Source organism: Muntiacus reevesi, chromosome 2 (assembly GCF_963930625.1).
Source record: "Muntiacus reevesi chromosome 2, mMunRee1.1, whole genome shotgun sequence".
Classification (NCBI taxonomy): domain Eukaryota; kingdom Metazoa; phylum Chordata; class Mammalia; order Artiodactyla; family Cervidae; genus Muntiacus; species Muntiacus reevesi.
The window spans coordinates 216,308,598-216,331,022 of record NC_089250.1 but is presented as its reverse complement, the minus strand read 5'-3'; the positions used below and the strand labels follow the sequence as shown (position 1 = coordinate 216,331,022).

General features: G+C 58.7%; 1 protein-coding gene across 2 annotated transcripts in view; it reads left to right on the top strand.

Annotated features, from left to right (window-relative positions):
- Positions 1-8,916: 8,916 nt before the first annotated feature.
- The window catches only part of BCAR1 (BCAR1 scaffold protein, Cas family member), a 32,935-nt gene continuing 19,426 nt past the window's right edge, over positions 8,917-22,425 (top strand). Inside the window, exon 1 of one of the 2 annotated variants that reach the window (XM_065925012.1) lies at positions 8,917-9,183. In XM_065925012.1, the coding sequence (XP_065781084.1) occupies positions 9,172-9,183 (12 nt within the window). In that variant the 5' untranslated portion in view covers positions 8,917-9,171. Of the gene's footprint in view, positions 9,184-20,466; positions 20,614-22,425 lie in introns of those variants that run through there. The other variant, XM_065925011.1, reaches the window with a different exon arrangement.

The window sequence follows — 22,425 nt, the reverse complement described above, 5'->3', positions numbered from 1 at the left end:
CCACTAGCCAAAGATTTCAAGTGCTCACCAGTCACGTGACCAGGGCTTGCAATATTGGACAGTACAGATATCGAATGTTTCCATCAGCATGGAACTCTGTTCAACCACTTAGTATCTGCAGTTTTCTTGTTTCAACCTGTGATATATACTGTGAGCCATGAACCATGCACCAAGCCATTACCATGAACCATGAAAAATGTACAATACATTCCTATTTTTCAAACATTCTTTGTGATTATTAATGACTACATAATATTCCATTATATGCTTGTACTGTAATTTAGTTCATCAATCTTCGCTGGCCACTGAGATTGCCTGCCTTTGTTATTATACATGATTCTGTGGTGAACTGCCTAGTCCTGGATCTGGACCTGCATCCCTGACCATTTCCAGATCACTGCTAGAAGTGGAGTTGTCATGACAAGGAGGGTGCACGTTTCTTCAAGGCCTTGAAATATAAAGCCCAGTTGCCTCCCAGAAGGGTCTCCCTCTCTCCAGCAGGGCAGTTGTGCCCTCTCTTCCTATGTAAACTCCCTGAGAAGACAAGATTCAGCAAGGAAACCTGCCTGTTTGTGAGCACAGTGCATTTCTGAGCCAGTGCTTTGGGCAAGACGTGTCAATAACCAAAAAGAGAATGGCCTGGGGAAGACTGACCTTGATGGTCCCTGAGGAACCTTCTGCAGTTCCAGCCCAGGGCTCTGTCTCTGGAAGAAGCATTTGGGCTGGGCGGCTGTGATGGTTAATTTTTTGTGCCAACTTGACTGGGCTAAGGGATGGCCCGGTAGCTAGGAAAACATGTCTGAAGGGGTTTTCTAGAAATGAGTAGCATTCAAATGGATAGAATGACGAGAAAGATGAACGTCACCAGTGTCGATGGGCGTCATCCAACCCACTGAGGGCCTGAGGATAGCACCGGGCGAAGGAAGGGCAAGTCTGGTCTCAGACACCCAGCTAGCCTCCCCCTGAGATCAGACACCCATCTTTCCTGTCCTTCCGCGCTCCTGGAGCGGTGCCTGCAGGCTTGTACTAGGACGCACACCACCAGCTCCCTCGGGGCTCCATGGCGCTCTTCAACCTGTCTGTATCCTACTGTTTCTGCCTGTCTGCAGAACCCTAATGCAGCAGAAATATGCCCCCAATGACCCTGCATTTATCTAAACCTAGTTTTGTGGCACATTCATCTGTGAGTCGTCTAAACATTTTCTGAGCCCATTTATCAGGACCTCCCTGGTAGCTCAGCTGGTAAAGAATCTGCCTGCAATGCAGGAGACCCCGGTTCGCTTCCTGGATTGGGAAGATCCCCCTGGATAAGGGATAGGCTACCCACTCCAGTATTCTTGGCCCTCCCTAGTGGCTCAGACAGTAAAGAATCCGCCTACAATGCGGAAGACCTGGGTTCGATCCCTGGGCTGGGAAGATCCCCTGGAGGAGGGCATGGCAACCCACTCCAGTATACTGGCCTGGAGAATCCCCATGGCAGAGGAGCCTGGCGGGCTGCTGTCCATGGGGTCACAGAATCGGATGTGACTGAACGACTGGGCACTGCACACGTTTATCCTCTCCCTGCTCAGGGATAATGAGCTTCGTGTGGTTAAGAGGCAGAGCTTCACTTCACTCCTCTCAGGCTTCCCAGACGGTTCTGAGTTTTGGTAAGCAGGTCCACATTCGCCTTAAGTTATCATTCACAACCACGTGGCCTGCGCCTCATAGGCTCTCAGTCTTTATCTTTCCTAACTCAGGCCCCTCTTCCTCTCCTCTATGGCTTGCCCATCCCTTTCTCGTGTCAGCTGCCCCTTTGTGTGTCCTCCAGGGCACCCACGTCCATCCTGACGGGCAGTCAGATTACACGCGGCTTCCCAACTTGGGGTTCAGACCCCAAACATCAGCTCTGGCACCTGCTCTCTTGTAGTCTGGGCTGCTTCACGCAGCCTCACTTTTGCAGTCTGTCCAGTGGGGGTTAACAGTGACGAGGCAACAGGGACAGACTGGACCTGGGGCATCTGCTCCGCTCAGCGCATCCTTAGACGAGGGGGAGCCGGCACCGTGTGAGAGCCAGCTCTGGCCTGGCTTCTGTGTTTGCAGATGGAGAACTGGCCCCTGCTGTCAGTCACAGCAAGACCCGGGGCCTCCTAGGGTGAGCTGAGCTTGGGTCACCGTAGGCCTCAGGACTGGAAAGACTTCCTTTGTGTGAAGGGACTATCTGCCAGGATATCATTTAAGACAGAGATTCACCTCCTTCCTGAGAGGCTGAGACACCAGGCAGGAACAACACCCCCATGAAGTTCAAAGCCCCTGGGGCAGCTGCCCTGTCACCTTACTGAGCTGAACGCCTGGCATTTAGTGTCCCCCCAGGCTGCTGGCTGGCCCAGGGTGGCTGCACCCTTAACCACGCCTGCATAATTACCTACTCTTCATTGTTCAACAAACCGACAGGCCAAGAGGCCACAGAAGAACAAAGCGAGCTTGCGGCTGCTCCCAAAGGGCGCTGTCTTACCCTCACACCTCTGATCAGGAGGCTCTGCCATGGGTTTCCTCCCAGAAGACCGAGGTCCTAGCTCTGAGTGCGTTCCTGAAGGCCTTCCTCTCCCTGGGGCTCTTCCCTGCACGGGGAAGGGTTTGGGCCTACAGGCAGCAGCGCCCGCCTCAGGGGAGCCTGAGAAGCAGAAAGCAGGGGCCCAGTAGGGCAAGCCAGCCAGAGGAGACGGGGGACTCGAGCCTGCGATTCTGAGGGCAGCAGCCTGTGGTGCTTTAACCAGAAGCCCCACCGGCTCTTCTAGGCCATCCTGACAGCCCAGTCCGTCCAGGACTTCTGAATCAGGGCGCCGCGGCCCTGCGGGACTCTGGGAGGGAAGAGGGGGTGGTTTCAGGATAAAGTGGGGGGGCTCCCAGAGCTGTGGCTGCCGGGCTGCTTTACTGAGCCCCGTTTGAGAGACAGGGTGGAACTGTGCTCAGAGAATGTACATGCCGCGCTGAAGTTCACACGGCCAGGCTGCTGCCCAGAGCTGGCCACCCTGCCCCGCCAATGGAGGTCAAAGGGGCCGGTTCCGTCACAATAGAGGCCTCCCTCCCTGCACTGAGTTCCTTCCGTTTCCATGAGAGTGAGCCTCGCTCCGGGAGGAGCGGCGAGGCGCTCCCAGCACCCCCACCAGACCCTTGGCCTCCAGACAGCACGGCAGCGATGGCAGTGGGGGCCTGGCGGGCCTGCCTCGCTGAGAACAGAACCACTACTCTGGGGACTCGCCCTGGTGACCCCAGCGTGGCAGCCACTGTTTAATAATTTAGAGAATGTGTACTCATCAGCTGGGAGGCTTCATCCCTGGATCCAGAAACACAGTGGCCTGGGGGTTGCTCCCAGTGGAGAGTGAAATTCCACTTGTCACGATCACTGAGAACGCAGGCCTGCTCCTGGAAGGGCTCTGGTCCCTGGGTGTTTACAAACACCCTAGAAGAGAGGAGTCCAGCGGCAAGGCTGCGGGAGCAGGGGTCGGGGCCCGCGGGTCTGCCCAGCTGCGCTGCCCGCTGCTGGGCACCTCCGGCAGCTCCCTTCCCCTCTGTCTGCTGCCTGCTTGGAGGTGACGAGGCTGCCTGGGAACCTGTATTTCCTAGAACTTGGCAACTAATATCTTGCTAACTGCAATAAGCCAGACACAATAGGATTAATATTGTATGATTGCACTTGTGTGAGGTACTAGAATAGGCAAATTCATAAAGACAGAGAGAATGGTGGTTGCCAGGGCCTAGGAGAGGGAGGGGAGGTTATTGTTCAATGGGCACAGAGTTTCTACCCAGGAAGATGGGGAAAGTTCTGGAAATGGATAGTGGTAATGGTTACAGGGCACTGTGACTGAATACTCCCTGCCACTGAATTGTACACTTAAACTAGGTAAAATGATAAATTTAATGTTATGTATGTTTTACCACAATTTTAAAAAGTGTTTACTGTGAGTAAAATTGTACAAATAATGAATATTCACTCAAGAAACATTAGAAGATAGAGGAAATAATTTTAATTACACCAAAACCCCCTCGTCTCCTCCAAAAAGCAACTAAAAAAATTAGTCTCCTGTGAAATTTTAATCCATAAAGAAAGAAAAAGCTCTACTTATTAGTCTGTAGAGTATCAGGCAGTGAATAGGCCCTCCCTAAATATGACATGCTGGTGAAAAAAATCCAATCCCTACCCCAAAATATCCATAACTTGTATTTTGGTATCTACCTTTCCACACTTTACCCAATGCAAATATATGACATAAATATAAATATGTGAATTCTTGTGAAAACAAGACCACCTGTACCTATTATTTGAAGCCTATTTTTCCTTCGTTTACAGTATATTATAAACATATTTCCATGTCATTCTACATCATTTGTGGTGGTGCCCAGGATTGAATTCTGTCCTGAGAATGCTCCGTGAATTGTTTCACTAGTGTCTTCTTGAACTTGTAAGTTGTTCCCATAAGGAAAGCTGCAAGTTACATCCTTGCACGTAAATCTTTGGCTACTTGTGACTGCATTTTTTTGCGTGCATTTTTAAGGATAAATTCATGGAATTTCTGGGTCAAAAGTTCCCTGCCTGTTAGAAATTTTTGCCAGACTGTATGCTGGAACCACACATGACTTATAGCTGTTCCCACGAGCAGCAAGAGGTCTCTCTTGCCCTGAGTGACAGGGTTCCTGGGTTGGCCAAGTGGGTAGCCACGGTGGGGGTTTAGGCTATAGTACCCAGTGGGGGAGCAGCTTCGGGGTACCAGGGTCTCCCGCCATACACATCTGAATCCCCAGAGTCTATGACTGAGTTACCTTATAAATCAAAATGTGCTTTGCCAACTGTGATTAAATTAACGATCTTGAAATGGGGAGATTTTCCTGGATTCCTGAGTGGGCCCCATGTAATCTCAAGCTTCTTATGAGAGGAGGTCAGAAGGGCCAGAGTGAGAGAAGGAGATGCGATGATGGAAGCAGAGTCTGAGTGACGCGGGGCCACAGGCCAAGGAAGGCAGGCAGCCTCGAGCAAGGGGAAAGGCCAGGACAGGGGTTCTTCCCAGAGTCCCCAGAAGGAATGCAGCCCTCTCAACCCTTTGGACTTCTGACTTCAAGAACTGGAGGGTAGCAAACTCGTGTTGTTTGAGCCACTGAGTTTGGGGTAATTTGTTACAGCAGCAGTAAGAAGCTAATACATCTCCCTCCTGCTACCAGATCCTAAAGCTTCACTGTCTCAGGGACAAGGGGCTCCCTCTGGGCCCAGCAGCCTGATGACCTGGACCTCTCTCTCCCCTGACCAGAGGCCCTCCAGCAGAGCATATCCAAGGTTCTGCACACGAGGACAGACAAGGAGGAGCCCTACCCCGGGGGCCTGTCCTTGACCAGACTATGAAATTACCCTCAAGGATGTTGGAAACTGGCCTCGCTTAAGGTCACATGGTAAGTGTGAGGTGGTGCCAGGACCAAACCCCAAGGTCTAGCCTGGAAGGCTAGTGAGGCCCCCCCATCCACCCCACTCAACTGAACCTCTTTTCTGTTCCAATCTGACTTGCCTTCCTGAAGAGAGGTGGTCATTCACACTTTAGCTTGAATAAGACAGGACACCTGGTGCTGGATACTCCAGGTCAATGTGGTATTATCACAGAGTAGTGGAGCTCAACTCTCGTGTTGGAGACTATGCTTGGGGTGATGCTCCTTCTTACCAACCCCAGGGCTCACAGGGTCCTGCCAGCTATCTCCAACCCTGAAGTGTCCTTCTAGGTCTCCCCCAAACAAACACTTTTGTGTCCGATTCTTTTGTGACCCAATGGACTGTAGCCCACCAGGCTCCTCTGTTCATGGGACTTCCCATGCAAGTATATTGGACTGGGTTGCCATTTCCTTCTTTCAGGGATTTTCCCAACCCAGGGATCGAACCCGCATCTCCTGCATTGCAGACCAATTCTTTACCACTGAACCACCTGGGAAGCCCACAAGCAGAGGAGCAGGGTTCAAAGCAGGACTTGCTGCCAGAGTTGGCAGGAAGAAACATTGGCTTACACAATCAATGTTTGAAAACCTAGAGATTTTATAAAACAATCTGAATTTCTAGATTCACTTGAAAAATCTGATTCACTAACTGAAAGAACTCAACCCAGCCAAAGCAGGAACAATTTGAAGAAGAAAATAAAGTAGTATTGGATTCTAATCCAAAATGTAAAATAAATATCCATCAGTTCCTACTTATATAAATGATTGAATAAATAAATAAATAATGGGGACAATTTCCCAGACACAAGAAATGCAAATAATTGATGTAGATACTGTATCATCAAAGAGGTGGAACATAACTCCTCACTTCTTTTCAAAGGGTACACTGTTGAAATCTAAAGAAAAAAAGTCACTTTTTAGCAGAGTAGCCTGACAAACATTTTCTCAGTCAGGGGTTCAAGGTCAACATCACATTGGTAAGAATGAACCCTATTAATATGATGTATCCTTGAGATGATGTGTTGAGAATGTCCTTTTATCTCTGAGGTCTTCCTCCTAAAAACTCGTAACTCCAACCTAACTGTGAGAAAAACATCAGACAAATCCCAGTTGAGGGACATTGTATAAAATCTGTGACCAGTACTCTTCAAATCTGTCAAGGTCATCAAAAATAAGGAAAGTCTGAAAAACAGTCACAGTCCAGAGAAGCCTAAGGAGACATGATGTCTACAGGTAATGTGGGATTCCTGGTGGAATCCTGGAACAGGAAAAGGACAGAAGGGAGAAGGAAGGAAATCTGATTAAAGTGTGACTTTAGTTAGCGAGGATGTATCATGATGATGTATCAGCATCATCAGTGGTGACCAATGTAGGATCATTACACAGTGACGGCTTGTGCCTCCAAAGCCTCACTGCACTCTCCTAGGCTGGCGATCCTCTGGCAAAGCCCGGGGCACAGAGGCTCGGTTTGAGTGTCTGGAGAACTGGGTATGAAGCTTGTCTCTGCCCAGACTTACTCTGTGTCTGTGTGCGTTCATTTGCTAAGTTGCGTCCAACTCCTTTGCGACTCCATGGACTGTAGCCCATCAGCCTCCTCTGTCTTTTCCCAACAACAATTGGGAGTGGGTGGCCACTTCCTCCTCCAGGGGATCTCCTCCTTCCAGGGATCGAACCTGCATCTCCTGTATTGGCAGGTGGATTCTTTACCACTTGAACCACCTGAGAAGACTTACTCTGGCCATGTCCAAATTCCCTTCCATCCGAGTGCCAGGAGCAACCGTAACCGCTGTCTCCCTGGGTCCCTGGTAACCCTTGAGGACACTCCCAGGGTGCTGGTGCCTGCTCAGACAGCCTGGTGTAAACTGCTAATTGTGAGGTGCCCACAGCCTGTTCTCTGTAGCACCGAGGAGTCATTCGGGGGTCATTTGCCGGCTGGCTAGTAAGGGGGTGTTGGGCAGTGGGGGGTTGCTGGGTGGTGGCGAGGGGGGAGCAGCCACTGTTTTCTCACAGACAACTGGTCCTGCTGGCTGCTCAGCGCAATGATGGGGCCCCTCTGGCTGCTCACAACCCCACTCCCAAGGCCCTGGGTCCCTGCCCCGGAGTGAGGGAGGGTCTGGCCCCTGTTTCTCTCTGCCAGCACTAAGGGATGAGCCTATGATGGCCTTTCCGGGAAAGCAGTCACAGGGGGTCAGTTGGAGGCACGGATGGTTTTAGAGATTGTGGCCCAGCCACACCCCTCTACTGGGTTTCCATTTCTCAATTCCCAGGGCCCGGAGAGGACACAGGAACAGTGGGCGATAAGAATTCAGACAGTGGGAAAGAAAGAAGGGGCGGAGCCGGGCTCCAGCAGGAAGGCGGGGCTTGGGGCAGTGTGTGTGTGTTGTGCGGGGGACCTCTGAGACAGCGCGCGGCGGGGCACCACACTTAACTGCGGCTTCCAGCTCAGGAGCCCCGGGCCAGCTGGATGCGGGCGGGTGGGCGCGGGCAGGACCGCCTGCCAGACACACACAGAAGGCCCTTTGAGGGGGTGGCAGCTGTCACCCCAGACCCCCCTCTGCTTGCTGTGGCCCTGCCTGCCGCCTCTAGTCGGGGAAGGGCCCCCGGAGAGCGGGGACAGTTTGTATGTGGTGGGCAGCGGAACAGAGTGGTCAGACCCCCGGTACTGCCTTCTGGTAGCTGAGGGGGCTCAGAGCCTCGATCTGTTAGAAGTAACCGCGGGGACAGCAAGGGGGACAGAGGGCGGGGCAGCTAGGATGCGCAGGTATGTGCCCAGACTTGGGCACCACGGCAGCTGCGCAACAGCTGAAGAAACTGGGGGTTAACCCAAAGAAAGCAAGGCTCAAGCCCTGGAACGTCTGTCTTCGGTGTCTGAAGCCCGGGCTCCGGGGCAGGACTGGCCCTTCAGCGGGGATAAGCAGGAAGCAGGATCCTCCCCAGAAGCCAGGCCAGCTCTGTTCGGTGACCTGGATCAGCCAGGCTGTTTCCGGGGGTCGGGCGCTCAGCATCCCTGGGGAGGAGCAGTCAGGGGAGGCAGCGCCGGAGAGGAACGTCGGGCCTCGCTGCTTGGGGGGATACGGGTGGGGGTGGAGAGGGGTCCCGAGGCCTTCAGCGGGGAGAGCGGAAAAGGTTTCTAGGAGCCCTGATCGGCTGACTTGCACTCGTCCTCAGACACAGGGACTTGGGAGCCCGGCCAGACCACAGGGCAGGCGGCCAGCGCCCTGGGCTGGGCAAAGTGGGGTTGGGGGTGGGGTGGGGTGGGGTGGGCGTTCAGGCTTCCAGAGTCGGCAGGCAGGCAGGAGATGGTGCGCCTCGAGGTGGTCCCTGACCGATGGGTAAAGGGCGGAGACCGAGCCCGGTCGCCGCCTTGGGCCGACAGAAAAAGCCCGGGGTCCGGGGTCCTCGCCTTTAACGCGGCCGCAGGCGGGGGAGCTCCGAGGGGGAGGGGCGGCGCGGGCGGCGCATGCGCGGCGCTGACTGGGGCGGCCGGACAGTCCAGCGGCCGGGAGCGCGCAGGAGCCCTGAGAGCGCCGGGACCCCGCGCCGGGAGCGCGCAGGAGCCCCGAGAGCGCCGGGAGCGCGCTCCGGGACCGCGCAGGAGCTCCGGGACCGCGCGGGAACCCCGAGAGCGCCGGGACCGCGCCGGGGGCGCTGAGCGCGGGGGACCGAGCGCCCCGCCTGCCGGCGCCGCTACCCGCCTGGGCCCCGGGAGCGGCGGCCAAGATGTCCGTGCCGGTGAGTACCGACCGTCGGCCTGGCCCGCTCCTGCCCCCGCCGGGCCCGCGGCCTCGCGCCGCCCGGGGCGGCGGGGGGCGGCTCCCCGAGGCCGGCCTCCGCGCCCCCGCCTTTCCCTGCGCCCTCTCCCTGGGGACCCGGGTCGGGCGGGGTCCGCGCCGGCCCCCAGGAGCGCCCCCCCCCCCCCCGCCAGGGTGGCCAGGCCCGGCGGGGAGAGGGCCCGGCCGCTCCCCGGGAACCCCTCCAGGCGGCCGGGCCGGCTGAGGGGGCGGGGTCCACGTCCGGGGCCCGGGTGTTTCTCTCCGCGACCCCTCGCGCACGGGCCGGCTTAGCGGTGGGGATCTGCGCCCACCCTTCAGAACCCGAGGATGCACTCTCCGGGAAGTTATCTCTGCCGCTGAAGCCCCCAAGGGTGCAGGGCCTCGCCTCTTCTTCCCCCCCAAGCCGTGGGGGCTTCTCTTCTCACCTGGCACCCTCTCCTGCTAGCCCAGCAAGCAGGCTCGGGCGACCCCACCCCGGGCTCCACACAGGCCGTCACCTGCAGGCATCTGAGCCCCGCCTGCGAGGGTGGCCAGTGGTCCCAGTTGCCCTTGGTCACCAGGCCTCAGGTGCAGCCCCCAGCCCGCTTTGCAGAGGCACCACCTGAGGTGGGGGCTGCTACCCTGCTTCCTGCTGGGAAGAGGGCCTTGTGCTATAAAGACCTGGCCTCCAGCCATTGTTTCCCGGTGGCCTTTAGGGGTTCTCCCTCTGACAGGAGGGGGCAATGATCCCTGGGTGCATGTCCACCTGGCCTGTCTGTGGAACTGCTTCCCACTTGGGGGACCCCATCCTTACGATGAGGCAGACAGTTTGGGGCTTCTTGGCAGGGCAAGTGGCCTTTTAATTAACCACCATAGAGTGCGCATGGAGATTATTGGAGAAGAGATGCTGTGTAACAGCAAAGCATTGTTATTATGGAATTAAAGATCCCAGCTCCTGCCCGCCTCCAGAAGCGGTTAATGCAGAGTTACAGATGAAAAAATTAGGGCTTCCAGACCGTGCTGATGTGAACCCCCCACCCCCGTCTGTTCTGATTCTGAACATAATTGCCTCATCTTTAGGAAGAAAGAAAGAAGACAGAAAATGCCTGCCAAGTCCTTCTCCTGCTCTGCCTTCCTGCAAGGCTCTGGGTCCTTTCTGGCTCAGGGCATCAGGGCAGCTGCCCTGACCCTCTTGGGCACTGACCGGAGAGACGAGGTGGGCCACCTAAGCCTGCTCGAGGGCCGGAGTCTCCAGGGCATGAGTGAACAGGGAATGGGACTTTTAGGCCACATCAGAGCCTGGACGGCCTGAGTTTGGGAGGTCCATGCTCGATTTGGTGTGGTTTTCCACAGTCACAGCAGAGGTTTGGATACAGGGTCTGGGATGGCACCCGGACCCCTCGCCTGAACACCCTGGGCAGCCTTCCTGGGCTCTGTGCCTCCGTGGCCCCGTCTGTGAGAGGAGAGGGCTAGTGGGAGGGCCACACTGTGGGTGCGACTTGCACAGACAGGCACCGTTCCGGACACCTGCCCTGGACACCTGCGGCCCACCTCTGCCCCGTCCGTCCACAATGCCAGCTCCACATCTTCTCCCACCCTTCCGTCTGCAGCCACAGACCTTGGAGGTTCTGCAGGGGGAGTGGGGGGTCTCTCCCTCTGTCCACACATGCCGGGCTATCGAATCACCCTGGGTCTCTCCTGGGCCCGCTGGTGATGTGTGAACTGGTGGCACTGGGAGACGAAGTTCATTTTTGGAGCAGCCATGAAATGTTCAGAAAATTGCTTTCATGTGCTGGTGAGTGGTGAGGCCAGCCTCCTGCTCAAGCCCTGCTCTGGGAACCCAGAATGATGACCGCCCACGTGGTGCTCACAGACACGTTTGGGTTTTAAGCATACCCGTTCATTTGGACAGTCTTTTCCTGGATGGGGCTGACGCAAGCACTTTGGCCCACAGCAATTACCAGATGCTTCAGAATGGGGTGGGAGGCGATGGTGGGGGCCAGGGGGGGAAAAGAGGTTGGGACAGGCCAGACTTGGCCAGGAGGGACCTCCTGAGTGTCAGAGCAGGGGACCCTCCAAGGACCAGCTGGTCTCACTCCATCATCTGACCCACATGTGGTCTGGGGCTTCCCTGGTGGCTCAGAAAGTAAAGAATCTGCCTGCAATGCAGAAGACCCGGGTTCAATCCCTGGGTCAGGAAGATCCCCTGGAGGAGTGCATGCAATCCACTCTAGTGTTCTTGCCTGGAGAATTCCATGGACAGAGGAGCCCGGTGGGCTACAGTCTGTGGGGTCGCACAGAGTCAGACATGACTGTACCACTAACTGGGGCTGAGAGAGAGGACGGCACACACGGTCCTCCTGACCCCCTGCCTCATACTCCCGCCTGTGCCCTGAGCTGAGGGCAGAGTTCACACAGCACCAGGAGAGGCACTTCCTGGCTGTTCTCTGACGTCTGCCCTCCTCTAGGGCATGGCTGCTCAGCGCCCAGGCCCACCTCCTCTCTCTGGGCAGGCAGGAAATGTTTGGTAATGGAAATGGCTACACCACTCACCTGAGGGCCCTGGTGGGCACTGGCATGATCTGAATTTAGGAGTGACACTGCCTCCAGCACAGTCAGGCAGGAAACCAGCTTCCAGCTGCTAGAGAAGTTGTCTGCGGCCTGTCCCTGCCTCTTGTTCCCTGTCTGTGAAATGGGCACAGCCGCTCCAGCCTCTCCTCTGCTCCTGTATTAAGTGAGGGACAGGTTCTTTCAAGGAGCCAGGTGCTGACGTGTGTGGAGCGTTCCCTGTGCCGGGCACTGGGCTCCAGGAGGTCCTGTCATCCTGCCAGGTCGCACGGCCACTGAGGGATGGGGCCAGGCTGGGAACCGAGTCAGGCGGTGTCCAAAGCCAGCGAGCGAGCGTGGCCTCTGTAATTGTGGGCCTGCGGCCTGCTGAGCCGTGCTGAGGCCAGGGCTGCTGAGAGAGCGCCCCTCCGCTCGTGGCTTTCTGAGCAAGAGTTCGAGTCAGCCCTTCAGCACCCATGGATGTGGGGCTTCTGGGGCTCAGGGTGGCCAGGCAGCTCTTTGGGGAGGTGCGGCAGGGTGGATCAGTCCATCGGGAGATCCATGGAGCAGGAGTGGCACCTGGTTGAGCCTCTGCCAATGGTCCCGGGGTGCCCTTTGTACCCGGCTCTGTGCCAGCTGCTGCCACTGCTGGAGAGCTGGCCAGGGGACTGGGCGGCTCCGGCCTGGGCAGCCAGGCCAGGGGCGGCGGGGGCCTGGGAGGACGGGTGCAGAAGAGAGCAGTAGAGCTCAGCAAGCCCAAGTCCAAGGTCCTTGCTTCAGGTTCCAGAGCGCCAGGCACGCCCCCCCACACTATCCTTGGCCGGGAAGTGACCTCCGACCCTGCAGTGCTTCCCCCGTCCCTCCTCTTGCTCAGCAGAGGCCCCCTGCGGGAAGCCCTCCAGGATTCCCAGCGGTGGTCGTGCACTCATCATCAGGGGGTTGTCTCCTTGCCGTCAGGTTCCTGGGGCAGGACCCGGGCCTGCCTGGCTCCTCTCTCTCCAGCGTACTCACCTGCTGAGGAGGTGGTCCCAGGAGCACTGATGACCCCTGGCCAGCCCCCACACTCCGGGGTCTGTGTCCCTGCACAGGCCCTGGAAGCCCGGCTGGTGACTGATGGGGCCCCAGAGAGTCGCTTCTGGAGGGACAGTGTTTGGCAGGTTGAGGGCCGTAGCTCCAGAATGATGGGGCAGGGTCGTCTGTACCTTGAGCGAACCCCTGAACCTCTCTGAGCCTGTGTCCTCTGTATTCTGGGGATCATAAGGGCTCTGAGATCTTGGGCTTTTATGAGATCTTGGCGAGGTTTGCAGAAAGCTTTCTGTAAGAGGCTAATAAGTCATAGCAGCTACTGTTGTTGAGGTTATTATCTTTATCCTGCCACTGGTGGCTGGTGCGATAGCCAAGACCCACTCCTGGCTCCTGCACGACCAGCCCCCTGCCCTCGTAATTCTCCACAGCTTGCCCAGTCTGCCTCCAGTAGCCCTTTTTTTGTGGCCCGTTCTGCCACAAGCTGGATGGATGTAGGATCCACAAGCTGTAGGATGACCCTGGCCACTCCCCTGCCTGCCTGTGGGACCCCTGTCTCTCAGCATTGGACGGACAGGTACTTGCCCTCACCCGGCAGATGGAGTGCCCTCCAGTGGTGCCAACAGCAGGCCCTGTGCCCCAGGCCAGCTGGATGCCCTGCCCTGAGTGCCCCCAAGAGTGGGTGCCATGTAGCAGGAGGTGGAAGCTGCTGGATCGTTGGGCACAGGGCTGATTTCAGATGTGGTCAGAGCAGCCTGTCCAGCATGGGAAGGCTGGGTGGGAAGGAGACACCATGGGGTATGTCCTGGCCCCTCAAGGAGGGGGCTCTAGCTTATGGCTGAGGTAAGATTGCAGAGCTAGGAGGTGGCCCCTCCTGACCCCCCCTCCTGTGGCCCAGCAGGAGGTGTGCTCCCCATGCTCAGCTGCGCCTCACCAGCCTCTGACGGGGCTTCATCACAGCCGCTTGCTGTGATTGCATCCTAGTCTCACCCTGTCATTTCTTTGGCTTTCTCTTAGCTTGCTGAACCACCATCTCCCTCTCTTCAAGACAAAGATCTGGGGACAGGTCAGGGACCTGGGAGGTGGTGATGGATGCCCACTAGGAGAGCTGGTCACAAGTTACGGCTTTCTAAAGTTAATCCTTTCTCTAAGGTTTTTTTTTTCCCCCAGGAATTCAATTTTATTATTTAAACCCTACCAAATTCCAGTAAGGATTTGAAACAGATTATAGTGAAGGACAGAGTTTGGGATCATCACAAAATCCAGAACTTTGTAATGTATGGGGAAGGTAGGCATACACATTTAACTTGACGCTCCCTGACGGCCAGGGCAAAAAGTAATGCCGTGGGTTTAGGATCACAATACCTACTTTTTGGTATTCCTAATGCTCTTTATTGTTTCCTCTGTGATTTGTTTTATTTTTACCAGTTGAGACTCTCTTAACTGAGGAGGTTTTCTATGTAGTGAAATGGACAGACATTAGGTGTACAGTTGGATAAGTTTTGACTAATGTAGACCCCATGTAACCGTCAATCGAATCATGGCGCTGAACCTCTCCATCATCTCAGAAAGTTCACAGGTACTACCTTACTGTAAAGTGTGCCCCACCCCTATAGCGTGGTCAACATTTTTTTTTTTTTTTTTTTCAAAAGGAAAAACTATGACTCTCCCATGACCCTTTTTAGGAAATTAATTTTTACCGGTGCGTGGTTGACTTACTGGTGTGTTGTGTTGGTGTCTGGTGGTCAGCATTGTGATTTCTCTCATCATGAAAGGGTTTCACCTATTCTTGAACTTGATGCAAGCAGAAGCATATCATAGTGTATACTCCTTGGGGTCTGACTTCATTCAGCAAAATTATTTTGAGATTCTCACGCACAGGGTGTGTATCAATAGTTCTGTCTTTGCTGCTGTGCTGAGCAGTCCACTTCTGACTCTACGTCCTGCTCTCTTGCTAATAATGGATGTCTGTCTCTAGTCCTGTGTGCTGAGTGCTTTTAATACTAGGACATACTAGCATTGGTGATGGTATAATACCCGATTTCAGTATTTTATAAAACCTGATATCCAGGCCTGTGTGCCTTGAGGCATGCCCAGAGGGTTGTCTGTGTTCCCTAAATGCCGAGTTCCCCAAAGTACCGTGATTGTTCAGAGCAGTGTGACATGTGCCTTCTTGTCCACAGCCCTCCCCGGGTATCCAGGGCTCAAATCCCCTCTTCCTGAGCTGATGGGGAGAGGCTTCTAAGAGGAGATGGCACTCTCTTGGGAGCTGCCCCTGTCTCTCCACCCTCCCTGGTCTGGATGGATTCCTGGGCTCCCCACTTTGTCCCTGGCTGCCCGCCAAAGCACCCCGCCAGGCAGTCACTCCGCAGGTCCCGAGGACCCCTCAAGGAGCTCCAACGGGGGAGGCTGGCTTGAGAGCCGCTCCTATCCGTGTGCTGCGCTTCACACCCAGGGAGTTGTTGGCATGCCTGTGCTATTTTTTATAAACCTTGACTTACTTTTTTCTGTATAATGAGCCTGAGCAAAAGAGTCACACGCTGCTCAAATGCCACCCCCTCAGAGAGGAGCCCGCATCTGTATAAAGGAGCCCTCTCTGTTCCCTGCTGTCTGTGTCGTTCTCCCCAGACATTCCGTGTCTCGCCGCTGCCCCCCGCACCCACCCTGGAGTGGACGTTCCCCAAGAACAAGGACTTGTTTTCTGGCAGTGGTGTTCCAGCGGGGAGCAGGTGCTGGAGGATGTGTCCTGACAGACCCCGTTATGGCCACACCCCAGTCACCGGGCTGAGGGGAGACCCTGCCCACCTCTCCACGGTGGCTGGGGGTCTGGGGGCACCTGGGCTTCGCAGAAAGGTTTTTGCTGCAGAACCGCCCAGGGGGTGTGGAAATGCAGGGCTGGGAGAGCAGGGGCGGCTTACCGGAGGGCACTTGTGCACGAGATGTGGGTGCCCAGGAGCATGCCTGATTGGGGCAGGGCTGGTGTCTAAGGTGGAGGCGTGAATGTGCCTGCAGCCTCCTGGCCTGTGATTACATTTAACATGTGCCATCCCAGAGGCTCTGAGAGACGCAGCGACCACGGAGGGCCCCACATCGGGTGGACTCAGAGCTCCTGGCCTGCAGGCCAACCTGGAGGAGGACCAGTGGGTCCGGGGCGCGTGGAGCACCCTGCAGGCTGGAGCAGGCGCGGAAGGGCGGGCCCTGTGCGGCCCCACCCTCGGGGGCAGCGTTAGCCCAGGGCTCCCTGGTCCCTCCTGTGACCCCACCGGCCTCCCGACCCCCACTGATGTCGGGGCCACACTGATCCCCTCGGGGGCCGCGGTGGGTGCCAGCACCTGTCCTCCGGCAGAAGCGGGTGGGGGCGGCAGATGGCATGTTCAGTCGCCCCTCCCCTTGCCCTTGCGCTGGGGCCGGTTGCCATGGGAGAGGCAGGCAGATGGCGGGCTGGTGCTGCCTGACCACACCCTGGCCCTGCCGCCCAGGCTGCCCGCCAGAGCTCAGCCGCCTAGCTTTCTCTCCGAGGACAGGGGCTCGTCCCAGCCCTCCCTTCTCCCACCCCTGCCCTCCGCAGACAGTGCTGAGGGACCGCTGTGGGGGCGAGGACCCGGGGATGGGGTCCCAGTGCCAGCGGGGGGGCAGGCCTCTGTGCATGGAAGTGGGGGAGCCGGTTGTTGGCTCTCTGAGGCACACAGGGAGGGGCACAGAAGAGAGGGGGGCTCTCAGGCTACTAGGGTCCGCACCCAGGGCTGGGGCAGAGAGCCCCTGGGAAGCGCCCCAGCCTTGTGAGCAGAGCCTCAATCTGAAGCCAGCACCTCCCTGCAGGTGCCTCTGCGCCTGCTTAATTTTCAAATTAGAAAAGCAATTAAAAGAATTAGGAGACTGTGCTGCCCTTGAAAGAGGCTGAGGCAGGGAGGGAGCTGCCTTAAGGTGGGGGTCCAGGCTGTCCAGCCCCCCAGCTCTGGGTCTGACCCACACTCTCCCCTGGTCCTGCCCTTGCACCCAGACCCCTGGGGGCTGACCCGGGGCCCTGGGGGGGACTGGAGCCTGCCCCACAGCTGGTCACCGCCATAATGACACATGGACGCCCGTGGTGGTTTCTCCACCTGGAGGGCAGTGCTTCATGGCTCCAGCCCCCGGGGGCTGCTCTGTCTGGGGTCCCCTGGGGTGCTCCTCTGTGGGAACACGCCCTGGTAGCTGGTTTGCACTTTGTGGCTCTGTCACTTTCTGGAGGTGTGCCGGGGCAAGGCCCTGCCCCTGTCCGAGCCTCTGAGTGGGATGGTTCTGTCCTGGCCCCGGGAGGGCGGTATGTGTGACAGCAATTCTTGGCACAGCTGGGCCCCCGCGGGGTCCTGCCCCCTCACCTGCAGGGCGGGCTCCGGCTCGCAGGCTGCCTTGGAGCCTGCTGGTGTGCGTGGCCAGCCCAGGGCCAGGCGTCCACCGTGGCCTTCCAGAGGCATCCTTTCTTCCTGTCCCTGCGACTGGCCCTCACCTCCGGCCTCAGGAAATCCTTCCCTGCTGCTGCGTCCCCGGAGCCGGCCGGCCCCCCTCAGTGCTGCTGGGAAAGCCCAGGCTTAGGAGAAGGCAGCTGTCCGAGCCACTCGGAGCTAGCCATTTCAGTCCACGCTTCACTTGGCATCAGCATTTTCTTCCATGATTTTAGCCTTTGAAAGTGGCCATCTTAATAGCTACAAAGGATTCCATCGAGAGGTTCTGGTGGCCCAACCAGTCCCCTATAGCTGGGCATTTACATTATGCCTCTCTTTGTTTGCTACTATAAATGCTGCCACAGACATTGTTGGGGCTAAAGCAAGAACCGTTCTTTGTGCTGTGGGTCTGACGTCGACAATAAGACCCCCTAAAGCCCAGAGGGCAGGCACCGTATCTCCTCACTCAGGGCCTAGGATCACCAGCAGCGCCTGCCCCAGCGGGCCTGTGATGGACGCACGGGAACCAACGGCCTGGGGTGCGGGCCACCATCGGCCCTGCACAGACAGCTGCTCCCCCAGGGACTGGGGGGACACCTCAGCTGTGAGCTCGCCCACAGCCTGGCAGAGAGGCAGGCCGCTGGGATGACCATGGTGTTCTGGGAGGAGCTGGCGCTCTGCTGGCTTCAACCAGCCTGTCCATCCTTTCCTTCCCGGCCATGCGGTGCGGTCACCCTGCAGGGGTGGCCCTTGTGTGGGAGGGGTGCTCCCGGGCCCCCTTCTGAGCTCACTGTGTCTGAGGATGGTGCTTGGGTCCTACCTACTTGTCCCTTGGGGCCTCTGAGTGCGGCAGGGTCCTCGGCTTCCCTGGGCACCCCTGCTCCACGACCCCCTTTCTGCCCTACAGGTCCTGAAGGTGCCACAAGGGGTCCAGGGTGGGCTGCGCTCTAGCAGCCCCGCCGGCCCTCCCTTCAGGGATTGTAGTCTGTGGAGAGGGGCAGGGGGGCGGGAAACTGGGTCTCAGCCTCTTCATCTGGAAAATGGGGCGAATCGGGAAGCCTGTTGTGCAGGATCACTGTGGGCACGAGATGAGCATGTGATCATATAGAGGCCTTGGCCCAGGGCTGGACTGAGCGCTGTCCTGGGGGCTGCGTCCCTTGGCCGTTGGCCTGGGAGGGTCTGCTCCCCCACAGACCCACGGAGCTGCCCAATGGGCGCCCCTCCCCCAGATCCCCAGGCAGGCCTGGGAGGGGGCACCCCGCTCCCCCTTCAACCTCTCCCCTTCCAGCACAGTGGGGCATAGATCCCGGGGCCTGGATTCCAAAGCGGAAATGCCATTCTGGGAGGCACAGTCTTGGGGGGGTGGGGAGTTTAAGTGGAAAAGGAGCAAATTTTTGAAATGCCTGGGCCAGAGCTGGGTTCTCCTCCCCCGCCTGCCCGCCCACTAGAGCAGCCCCGCCCCCGTGCAGCTTTAAACCAGCCCCGCGGAGGGAGGGTCTCCCGGCTTGTTCGCAGCAGCTTCCTCGCTCTCCCAAGGCCGGCTCAACAGGGATGTCCCTGCCCGTCTCTGTGCAGACCTGCTGCCTGGCTGTGGAGCCTGGTCCCCACCCCAGTCCCCACCCAAGTGGAGACCCCGGGAAAATCTAAGGACCCCCTCCACTCAGCATGGACAGGTGTTCTGATGTTTCTTTGGAAGCCGAGGTGCCAGTCAGGCTGAGGGCAGGGCAGGCCTACGGCTTCCTTTCTGACTTTGGGGCGCAGCCTTGGGAACAAGCAGGAGGGGTCACCCTTGGCAGCATTCCCCTGAGAGCTGGCTCTTCTGTGGGGAACGGGGCTGTTTTGAAGGGCACAGGGGGGCCAGTCCTAAGGTGGCCATAGGGTGGCAGCTTGTCCCGTTCCTTCTTGAGGACTCTGGGTCCCCCTGTGTCCAAACCCTGCTGCTCTTTACCTACACGCTGTGCTGAGAGTTCCGTCCAGTGGTTCCCCAAGCAGTTTTGGGGGAAATGCAGATGTCCGGATTCCCACCACTTCCAGTTTTTCTGGAGGAGGGGACCTAGGAATCTGTTTCTTAACAAGCTTTCCAAGAGATCTATGACCAGCCAGTCCCTTCCTTTTATAGATGAGGGAGAGCCTGCCCATGGTAGCACACCTGGAGAGGGGCTGTCAGCCTGGGTGTCGGTGGAGGGACACCTTTGGGTCTTCCTTCGGCTTGTATGTGTTTTATAGGCCACGCCCGGGGGTTCTCTACAGGATATGCCCCGCTGCTTCGCTGGTATTCCGAGCTGCCTGAGGGTGTCTGCACACTCAGCAAGTGACTCGAGAAGGCAGCCTGTGGGAGAACCCATTGGAGCCGGCTCCATCCTAGATCTCCCTGCAGACCGCCGTGCAGCCCTGGACCACATTCAGAGACGGTCACAGCTTGTCTTCTAGGGAGGGGTGCCCTCCACTCAGCTTCCCATAGTGCTTCTCCCTCCTGACTATTTCCATCAGAATCCCTCCCAGCCCCTGCTGCTGAAATAGGGGAGTTGTTGGGCCAGAGGTGTCAGCCTCCACAGGGCTGACTGAGGGATCTGGGTGGGGGCAGAGGCCCGGGGGCAGCACTAGGAAAGCTGGATTCAGTTCGGAGCAGGGGGTAGATGGACAAGCTTCTTGTCCCCGGTGCGCTGGAGCCTCCCGCACACTGTGGCTGTTAGAACACGATGTGCTCTGGGCCTCCTCTCCCCGCATTACCCACAGAGACAGCCGCCGTCCCCGGCTTCCCTGCCGTGTCTTCACATCCTGGGGCTCTTAAGACACCACAGGCCTGACCAGAGTCGGTGCGGTGGTCGGAATCTTAGTTTTCTGCCAGCTGGGGCATGCTCCTCCGGGTGCAGATCTGAGTTGGACTGTTGGATGGACGCGTGTGAAATGACCCGCGCTGGCGGGCAGGGAAGGCTGGCGCCCTCGGGGCTGCCATGGCCGCAGAAGAGGAGGGCAATCCCGGCAGTCTTACCGAAAGAGGAAGGGCTCGGCCTTTCCGGAGGGTGCGTGCTCGCCCTCGGTGGAGGGCTGGGACAGGCCTTCGGAGCGCGGGGCAGGCGGGTTCCTGGAGCCCCGCGCAGTCCCGGCACCGGGGGCGGGGGCGGGGGCGGGTCCTGCTCGGCGCCCCGCCCCCGGGTCGGCGGCCTATTTGCATGGGGGCCCGAGTGGCCAATGGGTGCGCGCGGCCGGGCACGCCGGAGCCGGGCGCGGCGGCGGGCGGGGCGAGGCGGGCCGGCCCTGGGCGGTGGCAGTGGCCGGGGAGGCACTGAGGCGGCTGGACCCGGGCCCGGGAGCCGGGCGGCTTCGGGGCGCTCGGGACGCCGCGAGCGCGCGGCGCGGGCGGTTGGCTGTGCGCCCCGGCGGGGAGCCCAGGCTCAGCGGACACCATGAACTACCTGGTGAGCGCGGCCGGGTCGGGGTCCGCGCACCCGGGGCCGTCCGCGGAGGTCCCCCGGCTCTGCCCGGACCGCGGCAGACCGGGCGGTCCCAGGCGGGGAGGGGTTAAGTGAGCGGCATTTCCTGCCGGACCCGCGGGTCCTGGGAACGGCCGCCGCGGGGGCGTGGGGCCGGGGTCCTGGGAACCCCCTCTGCGCGGCCCGGGCTCGCGAAGGCCGGGGCTGTGGGGGACCGTAGGCCCCGCACGCTCGTGGGCTGCTGGAAGGACCGGGCTTGGGCGCCGCGGGCCGCAGGGAAGTTCCTGGATCCGGGAAAGTCGCTGGCCGCAGTCCCGCTCCCGCCTGCCGGCCGCGCCTGCCGGGTGACCTTGGGCATGAGAGCCGGGTCTCCGAGCCCCCCTCCATCGCCTGGAGCAACGACTCGGGGCCCCTTGGGCCGTGAATTTCCAGGAGGCGGGGTGGTGCTCCGTGTCTTTTGGGGGTCGTTGCCCCTGCCCCAGGCTAGGGATCGAGGGCGCCGGGAGCAAGTGCGTGGTCCACGGATAAGTCAATAATTAACCTCCGGGTCGCCAGCGTTGGATTCCGGGATCCGGGGCGGGCTCCTCTCGTTTATGGCCTTCGCTCGCTGCAAAAGGAGTTGTAGGAGCTGGACGGCGGGCAGGGCAGTCCAGGCCCGCGCGGCGGTCCCATCCCGGGCCCTCGCCTCCTCGGGTGGAGCGTGCGAGCCGGGAGGAGCGCGGCCGCCTCTTGGGTGGCCGAAGCCCGGGCTTCCGTCCCTGGGTTGCTGCTGCGCTTGGCGGAGCCCCGGGTGGTGGTGACGGGTTCGGAGAAGCTGAAGTTGGCCGAGGCCTGGGGGAGATCGGGGAGTGTGAGGGATTAGAGCCCGGGGAGTTGTCGGGGTCTCCCATCTCTAGCTAGCCTTGAGAACAAGGAGCTTGTTTTCTCCCCAGCCTTAAGAATCTCAGCTGGGAGGTCCTCTCCAGGTTTGCTGTGCCGGTTTCAGCCAGGCCTGGAGGTGGTCTCATCTCCCCCATGACCGTTTCCTTTCCAGTGTGGAGAGCTGATGCTAGGCTGGAGGGACGTTAGGGCTAACAGGCTTAGAAAAGCAAGAGAGAGGCCCGGGTGCAGGTGGAGCCTGGCCGGAAGGGAGTCTGGGAGGAGCTGTTGGCAAGCCTTCCTGGCACTGGCACCCACCACCCACTTGACCTCGGCTAGGGGAGAGTCCAGTGGGTGCAGGGTGGAGGCAGGTTAGGGCAGCCCCAGGCTCTGCCAGGACGGTCAGCCTCCGCTCCGGAGAGCTTGACGCTTACGCTGAACAGAGGTGTCAGCGCTGCGGGCTGGCCCCGTCTGCCCAGGTTTGGGCAAGGGACTGAACTGAGGGCAGTGCCCTGGGAGTCCTGCCCGAGCGGAAGAGGCCCCCAGACAGCTGCTCCCCCCAGGCACAGATGGGGGCACTGAGGCCAGAGAGGGACATTACAGTCCTCAGAGCTGACCCAGAGCACAGTCTCCTGGTGTGGCCCAGCTCGTGCACGTGCTCCCCTCCTCTGGTACTGGGATGCTGCCAGCTCCGTGGGGTCTCTGTCTGGCTCCCGCACTGTGCCTCAGTGGCCCCCACCTGGCCTCCGTCATTCTTTTAGGGGTCTCAGCGCCCGTTTTCTCTCAGCCTGGAGAGTTCTCCTCCATCCCCCAGGAGCCCACGGCTGGCTGGGGCGTCCAGAACCAGCCAGCAGGTGGAAGGGGGCGGGGACAGTGCTTTGCGGGCACTGGGTCATTCTCTGGGAAAACACTGTCCAAGTTCCTCCTCTCTGGGCCCTG